Source organism: Leucopleurus acutus (genome assembly GCF_964270905.1).
Source record: "Leucopleurus acutus genome assembly, chromosome: 5".
NCBI lineage: Eukaryota > Metazoa > Chordata > Mammalia > Artiodactyla > Delphinidae > Leucopleurus > Leucopleurus acutus.
The window spans coordinates 122538177-122560423 of NC_139147.1; the positions used below are offsets into that span (position 1 = coordinate 122538177).

General features: G+C 47.1%; 1 protein-coding gene across 1 annotated transcript in view; it reads right to left on the bottom strand.

Moving 5' to 3' along the window:
• Window positions 1–22247, bottom strand: part of PXYLP1 (2-phosphoxylose phosphatase 1) — a 69364-nt gene that overhangs the window by 31735 nt on the left and 15382 nt on the right. Inside the window, exon 4 of the mRNA XM_082839330.1 lies at window positions 115–246. Coding sequence (XP_082695456.1) covers window positions 115–193 — 79 coding nt within the window. The 5' untranslated portion in view covers window positions 194–246. The remainder of the gene's footprint in view (window positions 1–114; window positions 247–22247) is intronic.

Here is a 22247-nt window from a genome sequence, read left to right on the forward strand (position 1 = left end):
CTGTTCACTGAAAGAACAAAGGCTTTGGGACCTACGTGCTTCCTCCCCATGGGGCCTTCTATTTCAGAGAGAAGCACTCCCCCAGCCGGGACCCGCCAGCCCAGCCACACTCACAGAACTGAAGGCTGAGGCTCACGAAGGCCAGCAGCGCAGCCAGGGCCAGCAGCAGCACGAAGCGATTGCGGAAAAGCATTATTATCTGTTTTATCTTCTCTTCATGGTTTCACCTCGAATCAGGAACACATCCTGTGAAGAGAGGAGAGGCAAGAAACATGTGTTCCAAGGCGGAAAACCAAGTTTGTCAACCGGAAATAATCTAATTAGCCCCATCCTCCGGCAGGGAAGCGTGAATCCCCTTCGGAGAACATTCCTGCGCTGTTGCTGATGTCTTCGCCCCCAAACTAGCCCAGCTGAGAAGGTGCCCTTCAAATTAACAAGTGGGAACAGTCTGTGAATGCTTCGTTTATCTGACCTCAAGAGAGAAGGAGATTTTACAGCATGGCCTTTCCAAAGAAACACGGACAGGATGTTTATTGAGCACTTACAGTGCGCCAGACTCAGGAAGTCTTTACAAGGACCAGCAAATGCTCACCCCATTCTGACCCCCGACTTCTAAATCTTCAACCGTTTCTGATGAACACTTCGCTACAATGACCCTGCTTCTTTAACTTCGATCGTTACCCTGAATGTCAATCACTGCCTCATGCCCCACTTTAATGCCTTTAGGGACAGCTGGGCTGTGTCGAGGATCTGTTCCTTCGCCAAGTAGGAACATCTGCTAATTAGAGACCTCCCCCGATCCTGGACCACTGGGCCTATTTCAGCTGCATCCATGGGTCTTCCTGCAGCCCCACTCACCATTCTAATTTTCTCTGACCATGTTAGAACTGTGCAAAAGGACTTTAAAAAAAACGCTGAATGAGGCGCTAAATGTCCCTTCCTGTGAAAAAAGTGAATGGTTGCTATGGGCTTTACCCCATCAGTCTTAGATACCAAATTTATTTCCTGATTCTCATTGGGGCTTAAAATAGAACTTGAAAAGCACAGCCTCTTCACAAAAGGTTCTTAACCACTGCAAGATCATAACAGTTATTTCAAACCTGATTTTAGTGGCAGAATCTTTTTCTCCTTCAAATACAATAGAAAAGCAATCAGATAAAAGCTCACCTGCTAATGTGGTGAGGGCTGCACAACTCTATGAATATATTAAAAACTACTGAATTATACCCTTCAGGTGAGTTGTTTGGTATGTGAATTATACCTCAACAAAGCTGTTTAAAAAAAAAAAAGAGCACATGTGCAGGGAACGACGCAGGAGCCAGAGCCCTGGGGTCTCTTGCTTCCCAGCTGCCCTCCCCCAACTCACCCACCTCCACACCCAGAGCCGTACGAGGGAGTTTGAGAAACCACTCCTTTAAAAGACCTGTCAGACTTTCTATCACAAGGGAACAGTGGCTAAAAGACTGACGAAAATACACTTGCACCTCGCAGTTGAGCCTGTACGTCCAGCGTCCGGCAACTCTGTTAACAAATGGATCCCAATTTATACCTTCAGATGAGCACTGCTTCTGTCCCTTTAGTCACCGCTCCTATCCAGGGGCCAGTACTTCATGTCCCAAGGTGATCTATCCTCCTGGGGACACTCACCTCCCTGCCCTGATGGGGACTCACCAGCCACGCAAGCTCTCTGGTGTTTCTGGCAAAAACAACACACAACCCTGGTTGATCCCACCCAGGATTTAATATAGTTAGGACCCCAAATAAATGTTTTCTGTTTCCCAAACTCAAACTCCCCATGGCCTCCCCCTGGGGGTGTTTGCAAGGACACCCACAAAATCACCAGAATCTACACTCACCAGAATCTACACTTGGTGAGAGGCCAAGGCCAGGACTTCTGCACTGAACCCCCAAGGTGGCTGAGGTCACAGTGAGAGACAGGATGTGGGTCCACCTGACTGTGGCCCTGTAGCTGTTCCCTCTTGAGGCAACAAAGATGGTGAAGCCTTCATGTGGACAAACCCCAATCCCAGACGTAAAGCATCAAGGCTGGGTGGCTCTGGGCCGCTGATCCAGGCTGGCGAGTTCCTTGCCTGGGGTGTCTGGGAGGCGTCATAGTCTACTCTCTCATATCCTTGACCTTGGGGGTGTCCTTGGCAATGCTCATCTGATGGTTCAACAGCAACCGCCCCCCTCCCCGACCAAAGGAAAACAACCTAAGTCAAATCCAAGTCACAGTCTCTCTACCCCTCACCCTGGACAGGTTCTGCTGCCTGGCCAAGCTCCGCAGGGATGAGCATGGAAGGCACCGACATTCAGCTGCAAACACTGGCCAGTATTTCCAAAATATACCCCACCCGGGTGGAATGTCAGCGTTCCCCCGGAGCAGCCTCCCCTGGGCAGCTTCCAACCTTTGCTCCACTCCTCCGGGAACCAGGAACTTCTAACTTCTCAAAACCATCCATTCCCTTAGGATTCCCGTGACATGCCCTGAGGACAGGCTTGGTAATTTCTAACATGCAAGCAGAAAATCGAAGCTCAAGGGCACGAGGTTATTAAGTGGTGATGACAAGATACGGAATGAGATCCGTGCCTCTAAAGCTCTTTCTTATGCCTTACAGTGTCATCCCCACATGTCCACATACTGATTCTAGTTGCAACCCGTGTATCTACGCAGAACAAGTTAACTCTTGGCGTGTGCCAGCTTCTTTGCTACCTGAGGACGGCTGGCTGCTTCTGGCTCACCAGCCTGTGGATTTCAGAACCCTCTCACTAACGCAGTCGTTCCCGATTGGATTTATTCTACTTTACAATGACCTTCTTATGAGGGGATCCTTTTAATTTGGGGAAGGTGAGTGGGGTGTGTGGATGGAGATGAGATCACAGAATGTGGAGAAGGTTCAGAGCAATGTCTCCTTTTGGGTGTCCCTGTTCCCCCCAAAATAAATATCCTGGGGCTTTCCTTCATGCCTTCCTGTCCCTTCTGTTATGCTACCACCTTCTTTTGAGGCTAATACCACCTTTGGAAGGGCTCCATTGCCTTTACAGGAACATCTTCAAGTGCTCCTGCCCAGCAGGTGGCCTTTGGGGCCTTTCAGAGTTCTGTTAGGAGGGTTCTGCTTTTCTTGCTGCCTGAAGATGCTTCTCTGTGGGACCACATCAGCACGTGCAGAGAAAGGGCACACGGCACTCTGGAGGCAGACAGAGCCGGGTCAGAACCTCGAGCTCGGCGACCATGGGCCAAGTTACTTAATCTCTCTGAGACTCAGTTTCCTCATCTGTAAACTGGGACTAATTACCCGGGGATGTTGTGAGGCTAAGTACAATCCTCAGCATATGGTAGATGCTCAAAAGAAAATGATGGTCAGGAACTTCCCTGGTGGTCCAGTGGTAGAGAATCCTCGTTGCAATGCAGGGGTTGCGGGTTCGATCCCTGGTTGGGGAACTAGGATCCCACATGCCGCAGGGCAACTAAGCTTGTGCGCCGCAACTACTGAGCTCGCGCACCTCAACGAAAGAGCCCACGTGCCATCAACTACAGAGCCCACGCGCTCTGGAGCCCGTGGCCATGACTAGAGAGAGAAAAACACGCACAACACAGCTAGAGAGAAACCTGAGCAGACCGCGCACCATAACGAAAAGATCCCTCCTGCCTCCACAAAGATCCCGTGTGCCACAACTAAGACCCAACGCAGCCAAAAAACATAAGGAAAATAAATAAATAAATAAAATAAATATTAAAAGAAAATGTGGGCTTCCCTGGTGGCACAGTGGTTAAGAATCTGCCTGCCAATGCAGGGGACATGGGTTCGAGCCCTGGTCCGGGAAGATCCCACATGCCACGGAGCAACTAAGCCCATGCACCACAACTACTGAGCCTGCAAGCCACAACTACTGAAGCCCGCGCGCCTAGAGCCTGTGCTCTGCAACAAGAGAAGCCACCGCAATGAGAAGCCTGCGCACCGCAAGGAAGAGTAGCCCCCACTCGCCACAACTAGAGAAAGCCCGCGCACAGCAACAAAGCAGCCAAAAAATAAATAAATAAAATAAATAAATTAAAAAAAAAATGAAAATGGCTTCATTACCTACTCATCTTCTGTCAGTTCACTCTGCTGCTTCCTCCCTCCTCCTGGGAAAGAGGAAGAGTTTCTTAACCTGTTTGCTGGTTCCTCCAGCTATGTGAGTGCTAAAATGGTCACCTGTTCTCATCCCCACCCGTCCCTCTGTCACTCTGGCTCAGATGCCATCTTCAGCCTCTCACTGTGGGCCTGGGATGCAGCCTTGCTGCCCGGGGGAAACCACCCACCACTGATTTCTGAGCCTGGTGGTGTCTCTTGCTTTAGCAGCTCGGGAACCAGACTTGCCTCTTGGTTGCCCTGCATTTGGGTGTGGGTGGTGAGAACTGTCTTCTGGTGCTGGGCTGGGTCTGACCTTTAAGCACTTCCTGCCTCCAGGCTCTCGAGAGATTTTCCACCACACTTACTGACAGATGAGGCCACTAGAACTGCCTCTTTCCACGAGGGTGAGTCACAGCCTGGTTCAGAGTCGTCTTCAGGTGGGCATCAGGTGGAAACAACTGTTTTTGCTAAGTTAAATCTCAGGCTTATAGACAGGTTTGATTTGTTGCGGTGACGGCCCCCAGTCTGTTCATGCCTTTCTCTGTCCACGGCCTTGTGTAGATGCCTCCCAAACCGACTCTAAGCTTGGACAAGGTATATATGCTTCGGCCAATGGGACGACAGCAAATGAGCTGCAGACAGAGGCATGAAAAGTACTTATGCATTAGGGCTTGTCCTCCTTGGCTGCTTTGAGAACACCAAGACCACCGTGTGAAGACGCCCAGGCGAGCTGCTGGACGATGAGAGACCACATGGGGCCAAGGCAAGCAGTCCTGGCTGAGGCTCTCTGCCAATCACCACACACGTGACCAAGGTCATCCGCGACCATCCAGCCCAGGCTTACCACCTGCTGATGCAGATCGGGAGAGTCAGCCCAGACTAAAAGAACTGCACAGCCAACCCCCAGATCACAGCAAATATGTCAAGGTTTTAAGCCACTAAGTTTGGGGAGCTGGAGATCTGTAAAGCAAAAGCTAACTGATCCAATAAAGAGAAAATACCTTGGGTTTCTACCAGGAAATTCTAAGCCAGGGTCCAGATCCCTATATCCTCATCTTATACAAAAGCTTCATCTCATCTACATTCTTCAATATGCTGAGGGCTTTTGGGGAAAGGAGCTATATTTAGTTCCAGATTTAAAATACCAAGGATATGTTGGGTTAACCAGATGGCTGGGATCATATGACTGCCATAGTGCTTTTAGTTTTTGGGCTACTGACGTCTCCACGTTATCTGTGGCTTTTCATTTGATGACACAGGCCTCCATCAAAGGACACGCACCGTTTCCCCTTGATATGTTCTGGGTTTCTGGTGCCCCTACCTTCTGACTCTCCCTTGGCAGACTGCAAATGGCAAATAACGGTCAGAATCTCATCACTGCCACTGTGCTAGGACCAGCCTGGTGGCACAAAGCCTAGGGGCCGGGGGGAGGGGGAAGGGGGCAGCACATTAACACCGAACCTGGGATAAACATATACATGCCTTCTCCTGGAGCTAATTTTCCTAGAATACTTGGAAAGGAAGGTCACGCTCTGTTCTTTTTTTTTTTAAACGGCTAAAGAATAACGATATAATTACATGGCTTTGAAGTTTACATTTGCAGCTGGAGCTAGGACCCCAATGTGAGAACCCGGTGCATGGCTCCGCCCTGGGGTGTTTCTTCACTTCTTCAGTGGAAGAGATCCGGGGAGCCCTGATATAGTGGAAAACATGAGGCTTCAGAGACCAGCGTATCTGTGTCAATTCCCTGCTCTGCCGCTATTTTCTTCTGTGTCCTCCTGACAACTTCACTTTGCCAGAGTTTCAGGATCCTGATCTTTAAATAAGATTAGGGATAAGAGCGTTAAAGAGCAGGAGTAGGACTTCCCTGGTGGCGCAGTGGTTGAGAATCCATCTGCCAAGGCAGGAGACATGGGTTTGAGCCCTGGTCTGGGAAGATCCCACATGACGCAGAGCAACTAAGCCCATGCGCCACAACTACCGAGCCTGCGCTCTAGAGCCTGCGAGCCACAACTACTGAGCCCGTGAGCCACAACTACTGAAGCCCGTGCACCTAGAGCCCGTGCTCCACAATAAGAGAAGCCACCGCAATGAGAAGCCCGCGCACCGCAACGAAGAGTAGCTCCCACTCGCCGCAACTAGAGAAAGCCCAAGTGCAGCAACGAAGACCCAATGCAGCCAAAAATAAATAAACAAATAAATACATTTATTAAAAAAATAAAATAAAATAAAGAGCAGGAGTAAATATACTACGCAGAGCACCTGGCACACAGCAGGGATGTGCTGTGTGTGACCCCCAGCTCTGGAGAAGTCACACAGACCTCTGCCCACCAACTAAACACAAAGAGTCAACCTTTCCCGGAGCTGCTGTTCTGCCCCAGGCTGCGGCTCCCCTTCCAAACCCTGGCCACGGGCCACTGCCTTATTCACGAGCCCAGCCCCATCCGTCAGGGCGGGCGGCCACGTTTGCAGCCCGTTCCTGGCCCGCCCCACCATGCCGGCCTTCCTTGGGGCTGACTCAGCTGTGGTGTCCCGCCCTGCCACAGGTTTTCCAGCCTGGAACATCTGTCTCAGCTTCTGTTGGGCGCCATCCTAAGAAGACAGGATCACCAGCCAACGGGCTCTCTCCGTCTCTCTGGCCCAAGCTCCAGCCCCATTCTCCAGAGACCCTTTCTCCTTTCCCATCCCTAGCGAGGAGGCTCTCAGCCACTCAAGACATCAAGCATTCCTTGGGTCTCCTTCCGGTCATATTCCTGCATTTTCCCTCCACAGGAGTTCGGAGCACGCACACCCCTGGGATCTACTGCAGCTCCTCCAGATAATGCATTGAACTTGTCCAAGTCATGCCAAGAGACAGCCAGGACTGGGCCCACAGCAGAAACCCCACAGCCTGCTCACAGCCCAGAAAGCCAAGTCCACAGGAAGAGTCACTGCCACATCGGCAGGGTGAGATGCTGCGGGATGGCGACCTACTTCAGTACAGCTCCCACCTCTCCTAACCGTCAAACATCTCTCAGGTCCCATCACCTTCCATGCAAGATGCTCTCGACTCAATATGACATCATGAGCAAATCCAATCCCTGTAAATACTTCCGTGGAAACCACTGTTTCATGTTGCAGGCTGAACACATTAACAGTTACCAATCATCAAATGTCTACTGGGCCCAGCCTTAGTTCCCACTGCTAAACCCACATGGTGAAAATATCTGATATCCAGAAATAGAATTATTACTCTGAATCCCTGATGAAGCAGTAAGAAAGAAAACAAATAAGCAAACAGAAAACTCAGTTAACTTAATTCAACTTTACAACAGATTTGAATAGTGAAAGAAGATATTTTAGAATGTAATTCTGAAAAAAAAGCACCAGTGAACAGGCAGTTCCCATTATTGTATTATGGGAAATACCATTTCTGAATTAAGAGGAAAAAGGAATATATCAAAGGCATTTTTACAAGCTGCCATTCTACCACCAGAGACTGCCAAAGCCCAAGCCCTGGCCTGATTTTCACCTTGTAAAAGCTGGAAATGCCACGTCTGGTGGCTCCGGTCTCAGAGTCCCCTTCAAAGTGTACAGAATTCGGGGTTTGAAACGTGAGCATGACCATTTGAAAGAAAAATATGCATTCAATTATCTCATATGGGTAGTTAAAATACCATTACCAGGAATAGAAAGACGGTATGAAAGAAAATGCTTTAGATGTATTCTATACTTTGGTATTTTTTTTTCGGTCTTAATCATTTTGGCCTAAGTAAATCCAGCATTATAATGAACAGAAAAGCCCTCGAGTCTGTAATTGTGAACGAAATCTGAACCAAGCAAAGGTAGAAGCTACATCTTCGTAATCCTCCCTCTCCAAGGTCCCCTCAACGTGGAATCGAATTGCAAAATCAAAGATGCTTGGCTAAGAATAAACCAACCTGAAAGTCTGACGAGTGAGAGCCTGACAGATTCCAGACCTCCTGGACAGCACCAAGGGGGCCGTGAGCTCCCGCAGCCATTCACATTCCAGTTATTCAAATTCCAGCCCACCTGCGGGCTGGGGTCTGAAGGCTGAAACCGATTCACCCACCCAGTCAATCCATTGATTCAAAACAACATATTTCGCCAAAGCCAATATGTGTTGAGCACCATCGAAAGTGCTGAGGACACAGGATACAGGACACAGTTTCTGCCATCTTGAAGCTCACAGCTGAAATGTACTTATGAGAGAAAGGATATGAGATCTAGGAATTGCTTTAAAATATTCTGGAAGGGGGAGCGGCGGGGGAAAGTCAAGGAGGAATTACTGAAACAAGATTGGCAAACTGCTGACAATTGCTGAAGCTGGGTGATGAATCCTAAGGGCACATCATATGATCCTCCGTGCTTCTGTGTATGTTTGAGGCTAAAAAAAAATTTAAGTGTTAAGAAAAAAAAAAAGGAAGCTCACGGTCTGGTCAGTGGCGCAATGAGTAAATAAAACATCTGGCCTGTGAAACCAGTACCATGATGGGGGAGCAGAGCGGGGGAGGCGAGGGGACCCACCTAGGCCCAGAGCGGGTGGTACTGTTTCCTGTGGAGAAAGCTGGGCCCGAGCTGAGCTCAATCTTCAAGAGCAGATTGGAGCTGATGGGTTCACAACTGCATTTTAGGAAAACATGTGCGTTTTAGGAACGAACCAAAGAAACTGCACTAAGGAAGACTGTCCTGACTCTAGGAGGGTTTGTATCTCTGTGTGTGAGAGGAGCCAGAGCGGGGAGGCGGATTAGTCCGGGCACCACCCCACAGCTGCACCTGCAGTGAGTCTGCCGCACCCGGGGACAGCCGGCTGCCCAGAGGCCCCACCAGGGCTGGGCCAGGGAGCCCTCACCTCACCTGGGTCTGCTCCTCCACGGGGAGCTTGCCTGTGACCCGGCGCCGACGGGCAGGTGGCTACAAGGGCCTCACTCCCCCCACCTAGGCCAACCCATCAATGGACCCCAAGGAATCCCACCACCGAGGGACTGGACTGCTCACCCACTGATGCCCACTCCCTTCCCGGAGTCCCCTCAGGGCCCAAAGCCACTGACCTCCAGGTTGCAGCAAGGGGAGGGGTCTGATCTCAGGAGCCAGGCCACCAGGCAGTGCCAGCTTGAGGGACAGGCCTACTTCGTGGACTGACCCTCATTTTCTAGGGCTGGGATTCTCTATCTCTTCCCAGCACCAGCCTCTGCTGGGAATACAGGACAGGAGCAGGCCCTGAGGCCTCCCTGCCCCTCTCAGCAGGGGTGACACTTGAAAGGATGCTTGAGAGCCACGCAACGTGCCGCCCCTGGAACATTCTGCGCTGTGCCTCACACCAACCCTCCCGGACGCCTCTCTCACCCACATTGCTCTCCTCCTGAAGGACAGCCTGTCTTCTACCTTGGGCTGGGGAGGGATGGCGTAACCCAAGACAGCGTCATGCCCAGATGTGACACGGCGTGGCAACACCCACCTCCTTGGCTACGGGGTCACCAGTCGGGGGCGGGGGGCAATCAACGCTGCAGATCACGCCCGAAGCTGGCCCTGGATAAGGGCAGCATCAGGCCCAGCGCTCTCTGGCCCTGCTTTCCGGGCTCACTATGACCTGGCCACACCCCACAAATCCCACTGCAGGCCCCAGTCCTCCTTCCCACGACGTGGAGTTAAGTATGTGGGCTCCGGGGTCAGTCGGCCAGGTCTAGAGCCCTGCTCTGACACTTCCTGAGCCACAGTTGCCCCATCTATGAAATGGGAACAATCCATCTCACAGGGTGTGTAAGGCTCACGGGGTTAATCCTTGTAAGGGACACAGCCCAGTTTCGGGCTCCTAATAAGCTCTCAGTAAGTGTCAGCAGTGACTTCTCCTATGGCTTTAATACCCACCACCCACACGTGGGGTCCTCACCCCGCTGCCGCCTTGTCTCCGTGCCCACCCTAGAGATAAATGCCTGCACTGCAGCAAACAGACCAAGTCAGTTTGAAGAGGTTTTAAACACCACCTGGTTCAAGTCCCCTGTTTGACCGGAAGACAGGCCAAGGGCAGGTCACGACCAGCACAAGGCTCCAGGCTGCTGAGGGAGCCTGGCCCTCCCGGCACGCACCCCTGCTTCACAACCAGAGAGTGGCCGCCAGCACTCTGCCTTGGTCACTTCCTTCCTCTTCACCGTAGAGGGCACGTATGTGGCAGACACTCCTAACTGTCGCCCAGTGTCTATTCTCACCTTCTTACTGGCAGAATCCTCTAGGTTTTAGCTGGACACGTGGCCACCCAGCTAGAGACAGCTATTTCCCAGACTCCCTTGCAATTAGCTGTCATCACGTGACCAGGTTCTGGTCAATGAGTTGTGACTGGAGGTAATATGTGCAAGGCTGGGTCAAAAGGAGGCTGCCTACACTACCCGACTCTGCCCTTCCTCCTTCCTCCCACCCTGGCACGGTGGTGAGCCAGCTTTCTCGATGCCCATGGAGACAACATCCTTGTAGATGACAGAGAAGAACACTGGATGACCCCACGGGTCATCCATCTCCTTAACTGCCTACCAGGTCAAACTGTTTGGGGAGAGAAAAATCAATCTGACAATCTTTTAAAGTCATTGTTATTTCTGTAATAACCTATATGGGAAAAGAATGTGAAAAAGAATGGGTACATGGATATGTATAACTGAACCAGGCCGCTGTACACCCAAGACAAACACAACATTGTAAATCAACTATACTCCAATATAAAATAAAAATTAAAAAGAAAAAGAAAGTCATTGTCATTTCTGCTAAAGCAGCCAGAGCAATCCCCTAACTAGAACTCACCACTAGCTCTAAAGAACATGGGTCCTCCCCATGCGGGCTCCCTCTGAGGGGTGTGATGAATAAGCACACACACTCCTGATTAATGGCATTAGGCTCATCACTGACCAGGCTGAACATCACTCTTAGACGTGATATAAATGAGACATGGCTGGGGTAACCTTTGTTCTTTATTTTTTTTTTTGGCGGTACGAGGGCCTCTCACTGTTGCGGCCCCTCCCGTTGCGGAGCACAGGCTCCGGATGCGCAGGCTCAGCGGCCATGGCTCACGGGCCCAGCCGCTCCGCAGCATGTGGGATCTTCCCGGACCGGGGCACAAACCCATGTCCCCTGCATCGGCAGGTGTACTCTCAACCACTGCGCCACCAGGGAAGCCCCCCTTTGTTCTTTTTGAGTTATATTTTTTGTTTTATCTCCAACAATTCATATATCTATGAAGATGGCTCGGCTGCAGGTAATAGAAAACCCTGCTAACGCAAAGGGACCCATCGACATTCTCACATGAGTCACAGTGCTAGGAACTGCTGCAGCAGGGTTGCTTAATTCAGCAACTCAAAGGCATCATCAGGAAGTCAGGATCTTTCCATCTCCGGGCTCTCTGCCATCCTCTGTGTTTGTCGTGTCCCTAGGATGGCTCCACCCAAGGATCACAGATGGTGACCACTCTCCAGGCATCACCCTTGGCAATAGGCAGAGGCAGAAGGGATGATCCTGCACATTTCTACTGGACGCCAGGATGCCTTTCCCAGAAACCCTCCAGTGGACTTCCCCAAACGTCTAACAGCCAGAACTGTGTCACATACCCATGCCCCAAACTGATCACCAGCACCACGAATGGACCGCCGAGACTGGGTGAAACCAATCAGGATTCCCCTCCTGGTGGAGGCCCATGCAGGGAGGGAGATGGTGAACAGAATCGGAGTTCTGTTAGGACTGAGAGAGGGAGGGGATGCCTGTAACAACCAACAGCTGGAGAAGATTTGACAACACACACACACACACACACACACACACACACACACACACACACACACAATGACTCTAAAAAATTATTCTCAAACCCAGTCATCTGATGACAGTACCAGCCCTTTTCAGATCTAGCAATCAAAGCACATGTCGTTATAATTATATGTTTAACGAGCATCAGTTTGCTTGGGTACAACCAGCAGAGCAGCATCCCTCAGACTACTGACTACATGTTCTACTGACAAGACTTTTTTTCCGTATTTCACACGTGCTGAAATATGCAGCATGAAGTATTTAACTATCGTTTCTTTCCAAAAAGGATTCTGAGGCAGATAAATCTGCAGACTTAGTATTTTTAAATCCCTGAAATAATGAAGGGTTTTTTTTGCCCTGCATTTGTGAGCTACACATGCCCACCACTCTTCCCTTTGAGGTTTTTTCCAGCTCGACAAAGGATAAACTTGTCAGGGCTACTGATCGTTTCTCAGGACCAGAAGAGACTGAAATAAATAATTCAGCAAGCCAGGATTTTCACTTTTATGTACTCTTCAGTGATTTTTTTCTTGACATTTGGCGAGAAGTCTGGGTGCCAGCCAACTTGGCTGCTTTGCTCTTTCTTAAGTTTTAGAAGCGTCACATCTGAAACTGGCATTCTTATTTTAGAATGTCAAGAGCAACGATAAGTACCTCAACAAAAAAGGGAGAACACGCAGTTGGCATGCCTTACGCACCACAAAGCCACTTAAAAACTGATTCTTTTTATTTTGCAAGCAAACTGTGTCAATTAAAAGTTTCTTAAAATGTCAAGGAAAGCACAAAAGGATTAAATAGGCAGGGCTGTAAAACTGGAACTATAAGTGATGTACAATTGAAGATTTCAGTGAGGAAGTCAAAATTTTAAAGGAAAAAAAAAACCCAAAAAGCTCACACTGTCCTGAGAATCTCAGCTGTCCAAAGTGAACCAGGCACGCCTGAAAGTGCAGGTTGCCAAGGCCACTTATGCTTTCTGAAAGCTGCCTTTTTTCTATGTTAACAGTGCTACGTGGAAATAGAATTTTTCTCTGGGTGGATACGTGAATGGAGCGCTCACCCATGCAACGGATGAAGGCTTTCCTCCCAGGGAGGCCTTGTTCAGGCTGGGAGCACGCTCACCTACAGAGCTTTGACAAAACCTGTGCTCACTGCTGGCCCATCCCGTGACTCGGTCACGATGAGGCGTGGGGCCCCAGGTCCTCTGTGTGTCAACATCACTGCCAGTGCTGGTGGGCAGGAACTCCACGCCTCTAAAAAATCTTTCAGAAAACTGCTGGGTGAGTCAGTGGGAGGCTGGCAGCAGCAGTGTCAATACAGAATGAGCCCTCCTGCCCAAGGAGGTGGTCAAATGGGCAGTTACCTGCTGGAGGTGCTGTGGAGGGACTGGCATGGGTGACCTGTAGGAGCAGCCATGTGCTGAGATCCAAGGATTCTCTGATTCAGATGTTTTGAGAAACTCTCAAAACTGTTTTTTTTTTTGTTTCCTTTTTTTGGTTTTTTTGGTTTCTTTGCATGTATAAAGAGACAGGTAGAGCAAAAACAGAGCTAAGAACACGGTCACATAGAATCACAGACACTTATCTTGGAAGGAATTTGAACTGTTATTTAGTCCCAGCTCCCTTCCCATAAAGTAGGGAATAACACTGTAATAAGCTCCATTTAGAGTGATTCAGCTTAAAGTTGTAATGAAACACAAGCCTCAAGGTCAATGATACTCATATACATAATGGTGAAAAGCTAAAAACTTTTCCTCTAAGATCAGAAACAAGATGAGGATGTCCATTCTTGCCACTTTTATTCGACACAGTACTAGAAGTCCTAGCCAGAGCAATTAGGCAAGAAAAAGAATTAAAAGGCATCCAAATCAGAATGGAAGAAGTAAAACTGTCTCTATTTGCAGATGATGTAATATTATATACAAAAAACCCTAAAGACTCCACCCAAAAACTTGGAACTAATAAACAATTTCAGTAAAGTTACAGGCTACAAAATCAATATGCAAAAATCAGGTGCCTTTCTATACACTAAAAATGAACTACCAGAAAAAGAAATTAGGGAAATAATCCCATTTACAATTGCATCAAAAAGAATAAAATACCAGGAATAAATTTAGCTAAGGAGGTGAAAGATCTGTACACTGAAAACTATAAGACATTGATGAAAGAAACAGAAGGGAAAATAAATGATATTCCATATTCCATATTCCGTATTCCATGTTCATGGATTAGAAGGACTTAAAATGTCCACCCTAACCAAAGCAATCTACACATTCTATCCAAATTCCAATGGCATTTTTCACAGAAATAGAAAAACAACCCTAAAATTTGTAAGGAACCACAAAAGACCCCAATTAGCCAAAGCAGTCTTGAGAAAGAACAAAGCTGGAGGCATCACACTTCCTGATTTCAAGCTGTATTATAAAACTATAGTAATCAAAACAGTATACTACTGGCATAAAAAGATACATAGATCAATAGAACAGAGAGCCCAGAAATAAACCCATGCATATATGATTAATTAATTTACAACAAAGGAGCCAAGAACATACAATGGGTAAAGGATAGCCTCTTCGATAAATGGTATTGGAAAACTGTACAGCCACATGTGAAAGAATGAAACTGAATCCCTGTCTCATACCATACACAAAAATTGACTCAAAATGGATCAGACTTGAACATAAGACCTGAAACCATAAAACTCCCAGACGAAAACATAGAGGGTAAACTCCTTTGGCTCCTATGGACACCATAAGCAAAGGTAACAAAAGCAAAAATAAACAAGCGGGACTATATCAAACTAAAAATCTTCTGTACAGCAAAGGAAACCATCAACAAAATGAAAAGGCAACCTATGTGATGAGATAAAATATTTGCAAATCACATATCAAATAAGGGATTAATATCTAAACTATATATAAAGAACTCAGCTGCAAAAAAAAAAAAAATCTGATTTAAAAAAGGGAGAGGAACTGAATAGACATTTTTCCAAAGAAGACATACAGGTACCTGAAAAGATGTTCAATACCACCAATAATCAGGGAAATGCAAATCAAAACCATAATGAGACATCACCTCACACCTATTAGAATGGCTATTATTCAAAAAGACAAGAGATGACAAGTGTTGGCGAGGGTGTGGAGAAAAGGGAACCCATATGCACTACTGGTAGGAATGTAAATTGGTGCAGCCACTATAGAAAATAGCATGGAGGATCTGCAAAAAATTAAAAATAGAACTACTATAACTATATGATCCAGTAATTCCACTTCTGGGTGTATGTTTGAAGGAAACAAAGTCACTACCTCAAAGAGATATCTACATCTCATGTTCACTGCGGCATTACTTATAATAACCAAGATATATATCTATATCTACATCTATATACATATATTACATTTTCTTTATCCATTCATCTGTTGATGGACACTTAGGTTCTTTATATATACACACACACATACACAATGGGATGTTATTCAGCCAGGAAAAAGAAGGAAATTCTACCATTTGTGACAACACGCATGGATCTTGGGGGCATTAAGCTTAGTGAAATAAGTCAGACAGAAAAAGACAAATATGGTATGATCTCACTTATATGTGAAATCTTAAAAAAAAAACAAAAAACTGAACTCACAGAAACAGAGAACAGATTGGTGGTTGCCAGAGGTGGAGGGTGGGCATTAGACGAAATGGGTGAAGGTGGTAAAAAGGCACAAACTTCCAGCTATAAGATAAATAAGTTATTGGGATGTTATGTACAGCATGGTGACTATGGCTAACAATACTCTACTGTATATTTGAAAGTTTCTAAGAGAGTAGATCTTCAGAGTTTTCATCACAAGAAAAAAATATTTTATAACTCTGTGAGGTGATGGATATTAACTAGACTTACTGTGGTGATTATTTAGCAATACACACATGTATCAAACCATTATGTTGTACACCTTAAACTAACACAATGTTGTATGTCAGTTATATCAATAAAACTGGAGGAAAAAAGAAGATAGAATATAAATTGATGTTGAGTAAATATGAATGTACAGTGTTAAAAAATAATAAAATAAAATAACCAAAAGAAAAGAGAAAAAGGCAAACTTGAAAGTCACATGCTACAGAAGCAGAGCTTCCACAAGCTTGGGGCCCCAAATCTGTGTGCAACAGAGCTCCCACCACTTTCACACACCACCAACCTTGATACCATTGTCCTGGAACCAAACTGGACCATTTCTGTAAGGGAAAAATAATCTATTGTGTTAAGCCACAGAAATTCAGGGGTTTATTTGTTATAGCAGCTTAACACTAACCCTAACAGTTACTTGTCCACATACATAGGCTTTTTAAAAAAATATTTATTTATTTGGTCTTAGTTGCCGGGTCTTAGTTGCGACATGCGGGCTCCTTACTTGTGGCATGCGAACTCTTAGTTGCAGCACGCACGTGGGACCTAGTTCCCTGACCAGGGATCGAACCCAGGCCCCCCGCATTGGGAGTTTGTAGTCTTATCCACTGTGCCACCAGGGAACTCCCATACACATAGGCTTTTGATAAAGATTAAGCAAAATATTCACGAAACACCTGAGTCACAGTAACTCAGTAACGGTTAATTCCTTTCTGCTCATGGGTCTGCTACCCACTGGAAAATATACCAATAAATTTTTCTTTTTTTTTTTTTTTGCTTTGGAGCAAGCATTTTCTAGGAATATTTAAATGTACAGATTAGGGCTAACCCCCTAAGCTTATTATCAGGCAACATTTTCTGGAGAGTTCTGACTATTTACATCTTTAAATCACTCTGTCATCTGGAATATGACGTTTGCCTTGAACCCTAACTTGGAGCTGAGAGAGGGACAAACCTCGGAACAAAGACAGCCACCTCACTCAGTGGATGGCAGGTCCTTTCAAGTTTTCCAAAGTAAGTCATACTTACTTGTACTTTACTAGGGGTTCTAAAAAGAAAAGTCAGCGATGCTTAATGAGAAACATGAAGGAAGAAGCTGTCGACGCAAGAGCTTTTGAGAATGCCAAGCACAGGGACAGTCACGAACCCGGTTTATTCACCAGTTTCCACAAACTCAGGCTACATGAGCAAATAGCTATTCTGTATTCTCACCATAAAATTGAGTTTCTAAATTGAGCTTCTAAGTATGTCTACTAAACAGGGCAAAGAGCTATCCTGTAATATTTAGAGCCTTAATAGTCATCTTCCAAAATCTGTGGCCTTATTCGTGGGGCACTATTGTGTGTATCACAGGACATCACGGTGGTGGGAGTGTTTGCTGCGGATCGTGTTCAGCAACAGTGCTGTGAACTGTTGGTTATGGAAGACTGGCTTTGCCCACCAACCTTGTGATAACTAACCGCAGACTGCCATATCACTAGTCTTGTTATGACTGATCCAATCAGGATGGAGATCCGTTCCTTTTTCTCAAGTTAGGAACATACCTGATATCTTCCTTTGTAAGAAAAACGAACCATTCTAACAGATTCATTTAAAACCATGTTCAACCAAAATCCTGCTGTCCCCAGAAGGACAGTCTTCTCTCATTTTCCCAGCAGGCGGTCATTAGAACTCTGGCGCTTTAGTGGTTTCCCATAATGCTCTTGGGATGATGACCAAACCCTGCCCGTGGCCTGCAGGCCCAGCCTCACCTCAAGCCCATACATGAGAGCCCTCCAGCCATCCTGGCCATGTCTCAGCCCCACAGAAGAGCCCTGCTCCTTGGACACTTGGGACCTGTGTCCATGCCTGTCCTCTGACAACCCATTAGGAGGTGGGGCAGCTGGGCAGATGCCTGGGGTGCTAGTCCCACAAGGGGCACAACCCCTCACAGGAAAGAACCTGAGGTGGAGAAAACTGTACCTTTCTGAAGCTGCTCGGGCAGAGGAGGGAGGTGGAACCCCCAGGGGCCATTAGGCTGCCTTCTTTTGGGAAGACTCTGGTGAGTTAGCCATGGCAGGGAGGTAAGCTTGAAGCCAAGGCTGAAATGCTCGGGAGAGCAGAGCACGAGAGCGTGGTGGTTTTAATGCACGTCCACAAACTCTCTGTTACATCTCCCACCAGGAGGAGGTTCTATGTCTTGGCAACAGGCGTTGGACTGCCTTGAGGAGTAGAAAGGCATAGAAATGATGTGAGCTGTGTGAGCTCCAACACCAGGTCAGAAAAGTCTATGCAGATTCTACCTAGCTCTCTCTCTCCTGGGTCACTTGCTTCAGAGCTCTGAGGCCACGACGCAGGAGAGACCACATGAGAGGCACCCAGGGGTGGGGATGCCTAACAGCAGACATGTGAGTGGGGGAACGTTCAGATGATTCCAGACCAGCCATTGCCTGAATGACTGTGTGAGAGATCTGAGTGAGAATCACTGTCTGGGCCTGGTTCACCTCCAAACCATGAGAATGAGAGTAAAAGGAGGGTTGTCTTAAGCATCCAGTTTGAGGATGATTTGCTTTGCAGCAACAGTGAGCGGCATGAGGCTAGGAACTTTAGCCTTGCTCCCTGCTCTTGTATCCCCAGTGCTAGGAACGATGCCTGGTCCAGAGCAGGTCCTCAGTCAGATTCATGAACGAATGAACGAACAGAGAATAGGCTCACTCCAGCTACCAGCAATCTATCCTCCCTGCCTTCCTCCGGCCGGCACGCTGCCTCTCCTGTCCCTCCCTCTTTCCTACCTTGCTGACTCCCAATCAGCCCTTGGATCACTTTCTCAGGGCAGCTGTCCTTGAACTCCCCTATCTAGATCAGCACCCTGTCTGATACTGTCAAGTCACCCTGTGCTTCTCCTTCACAACACTTCTCAGCACTGTCATTACATAACCAAGCACGTTGAAATCCCTGGCTGGCCCGCTGTCACCTGCCATTGACCGTAAGCCACCCGACAGCAGGGACGGGGTCTGTCTGTTCACAAGTGTGTCTCCGGAACTGGACAAAGCCTGGCACAGAGCCGGCTGACGGCACGTCAGAACATTTCTGGAGAAGGACGATATTCAGCTCAGCTGTTTTTACTCACAATAGTTGCGACACCAAACATGTGGGGCTTTTTTCTCACACCGACCAATTTTCCAGTTCTCCGGACACCAGCTCTGGGTGTCCCACAATTCAACTCGCTTCTGACACTGACCGCCCAGAGTTAGCTTCAGACTCCACAGGTTGAAGGGCTCAGTCCCAAAGACTGCCCCACTTCAGAGGCCAGTCACAAGTCGTGGTCCCCAGGCTGCCCGCTTCTGTCCTGCTATGGCTACAAAGCCAGGGGGGTTCCTACAACCCCCTACTTCAGGTTTGATCATTTGTTAGGACAGCTCACAAATCTGGAAACAGAATAAGTAACTCTGTTACTTACTATTGATTTATTATGGAGAACTCAGGAGCAGAAAAAGAGAAGAACTGCAAAGGGCAAGGTATGGGGCAAGGGCACAGGACCTCCACGCTCTCTCCAGGCTTGCCACCCTCCCCACATCTTTCTGTTTGTCAACCTGGAAGTTCTCTGAACCCCGCTGTTTAGAGTTTTCTATTGAGGCTTCATGTAGGCAAGAGTGATTAAATCACTGGCCCCTGAATGACTGAATTCAACCTCCAGCTTTCTTCTCTTCCCTACCGGGAAATCCGGGGTGGGGCTAATCATTACAACCCTTTAGTCATTTCTTGGTCTTTTAGACACAGCCCCTCAGCCTGAAGCTATGTAGCCTCCCCACCACAACCTGTCATCTCATTAGCATAGAGACACTCTTGGCACTCCAGATTCCAAGGGTTTTAGGAGCTGTGTGCCAGGAACCTGGGACGAAGACCAACTATTAAGTTTTTTATGATACCACAACAGCCAATCCCATTATTAGAAGCTGAGAATTCTTAGAATTCTCATTAATACTGAGTTAGAATTGGCCTATAACTACTAGCCTATCCGCCACCAGGCTTTCCAAATCTACTCACACCCTGGTCATCCTCACCACACAGATCCCGGGAGACCCAAGAGGTTGAGCGTCTTCTCCAGGTCTACACAGCAGTCAGGGGAAGAGCTGGAACCTGGAACCAGCTCTCTGCCTCACCAGTTCAATGCTATTCCCATTACACTACACTGCCTCCTGGATATTTTCACGGATGTTAAACGCGCTGCAACAACAAACAAAGCTGGGCGCTTTTTATAATGGAACATATGAAACCGGTGAGGCTTCTTACCACTGGACACATGGTATTCGATACCTACATGAAACAAGAGCCCGTGTTGATTCTTTAGGCACCTCCCTGCCAAATGCCGACAGGGTGAGCCCCTGAGCAAACATCGAATTCAGATTTCAATTTGGCTCCAGTTTACTGGACAGACCCTGTGTCAATTCTCTACAGAGGGTTTCTTTTCTCTTCCTTGTCATTCCCAGGGTCTTTGGAGATCGAGGACAGAAATAAACTCCAGGTGATCTGCAATAGTTCAGTTAAGACACCACCCCCGAACAACTGAGCTTTTGAGGACAACGCAATGACTGGGAAAAGAAAATATGAAAATTTTAATGTGACTTAATGTGAAAAAGAAAAAAAGCACACAGAACCATGTACTGCATGACGCTAATATATATGTATATGCTTGGAAAACTAGGATGGAAAGATATACAAACTTTAAAATGACATGGCGGGCTTCCCTGGTGGCGCAGCGGTTGAGAATCTGCCTGCCGATGCAGGGGACACAGGTTTGAGCCCTGGTCTGGGAAGATCCCACGTGCCACAGAGCGGCTAGGCCCATGAGCCATGGCCGCTGAGCCTGCGCGTCCAGAGCCTGTGCTCCGCAACAAGAGAGGCCACGATAGTGAGTGAGAGGCCCGTGCACCGCGATGAAGAGTGGCCCCCGCTCGCTGCACCTAGAGAAAAGCCCTCGCACAGAAACGAAGACCCAACACAGCCAAAAATAAATAAATAAATAATATTAAAAAAAAAATTACATGGCATTTCTCACCCTTCGGATAGGCAAAAAAATAAAAGATTGTTCATCTCCAGTGAATGCTACTCTCGAAAGGGATGAGTTCTTTCACATACTGTTGGTGAGAGGGTTAACTGGAATGGAATCTGTAGAGAACCAGTGGTCTTATTAAAACAATAAACACACATGCCCTTTGCCCTAAGAATTCGTATTCTGGGTATCTAGTTCCCAAAATTGCTCACTTGTGTGTACAAAGCAGCAATAGGAATAACTACAAAAATCTGAAAACAACTGAAATGTTCACGTGTACAGAAATGGCTGGAAAATTAGTTTGTCCATACAATGGAACATGATTCAGCCTTAAAAGGAAGAGGCAGATGTATGTGTGGAGGTGGACAAACCTCCAGGAGACACCGCCCAGAGAAAGATAGATGAGCCGGTGCTGGCAGCAGCATAACAGATACAGGAGCATCTCATGTAGGTAGAATGTACATTTGCATATCTCAACAGACATATGGAAATTTTAAGACAACATGTAAACTTCTAGAAAAAGGTCTGGAAGGAGACAGCCCCCTAAATTAACAGGGGTAGACTTTTAACCTCTATTGTGTACTTTTCGATATCTACTTACATATTTAATGCTTTCTTTTTACAACATGTTGTGTACAAATTTTATAAGATTAGTAATGATAGAAGAAAATGTTATACTGCTAAATGAAAAAAGCAAGCTCTAATACAATTATGTTTGAACTCAATTATGTTATAAAGAAGATATGTTACCAAACTGGACTGAGTGGTTTGAAACAGGGACGGGAGTGGGACTTTTTATTGTTTCCTCTTCAGAACTTTGAACCTATTACTATTTTAAAAAAATAACATAAGTAACAATTTAAAACAAAAATGGAAAGAGGAAAAAAATGCCCTTAATGTTACGAGTGCTTATAGCTGGGATTACAAGTAATCTTAATTTTCTTTAAAACAAACAAATCTTGGGATTTCCCTGGTGGTCCAGTGGTAAAGAATCCACCTTCCATTGCAGGGGATCCGGGTTTGATCCCTGGTTGGGGAACTAAGATCCCACGCACCGCGGGGCAACTAAGCCCGTGCGCCGCAACTACTGAGCTCACGCGCCTCAACGAGAGAACCCGCCTGCCACAAACTACAGAGCCCACACGCTCTGGAGCCCGTGTGCCACAACTAGAGAGAGAAAACCCACAGGTCACAACTAGAGAGAAGCCGGCGCACCACAATGAAGAGCCCGCGCCCCAATGAAAGATCCCACATCCTGCAACTAAGACCTGATGCAGCCAAAATAAATAAATTAATTAATTAAAACAAACAAATGTCAAGACAGAAGACTGGCTTACATTTCTTTAAGCAGGTGGTGGGATCTTAGAAGATTTCTTTTCTCCTTGGTAATATTCTGCATTTTCCAAATTTTCTTAAGTAGA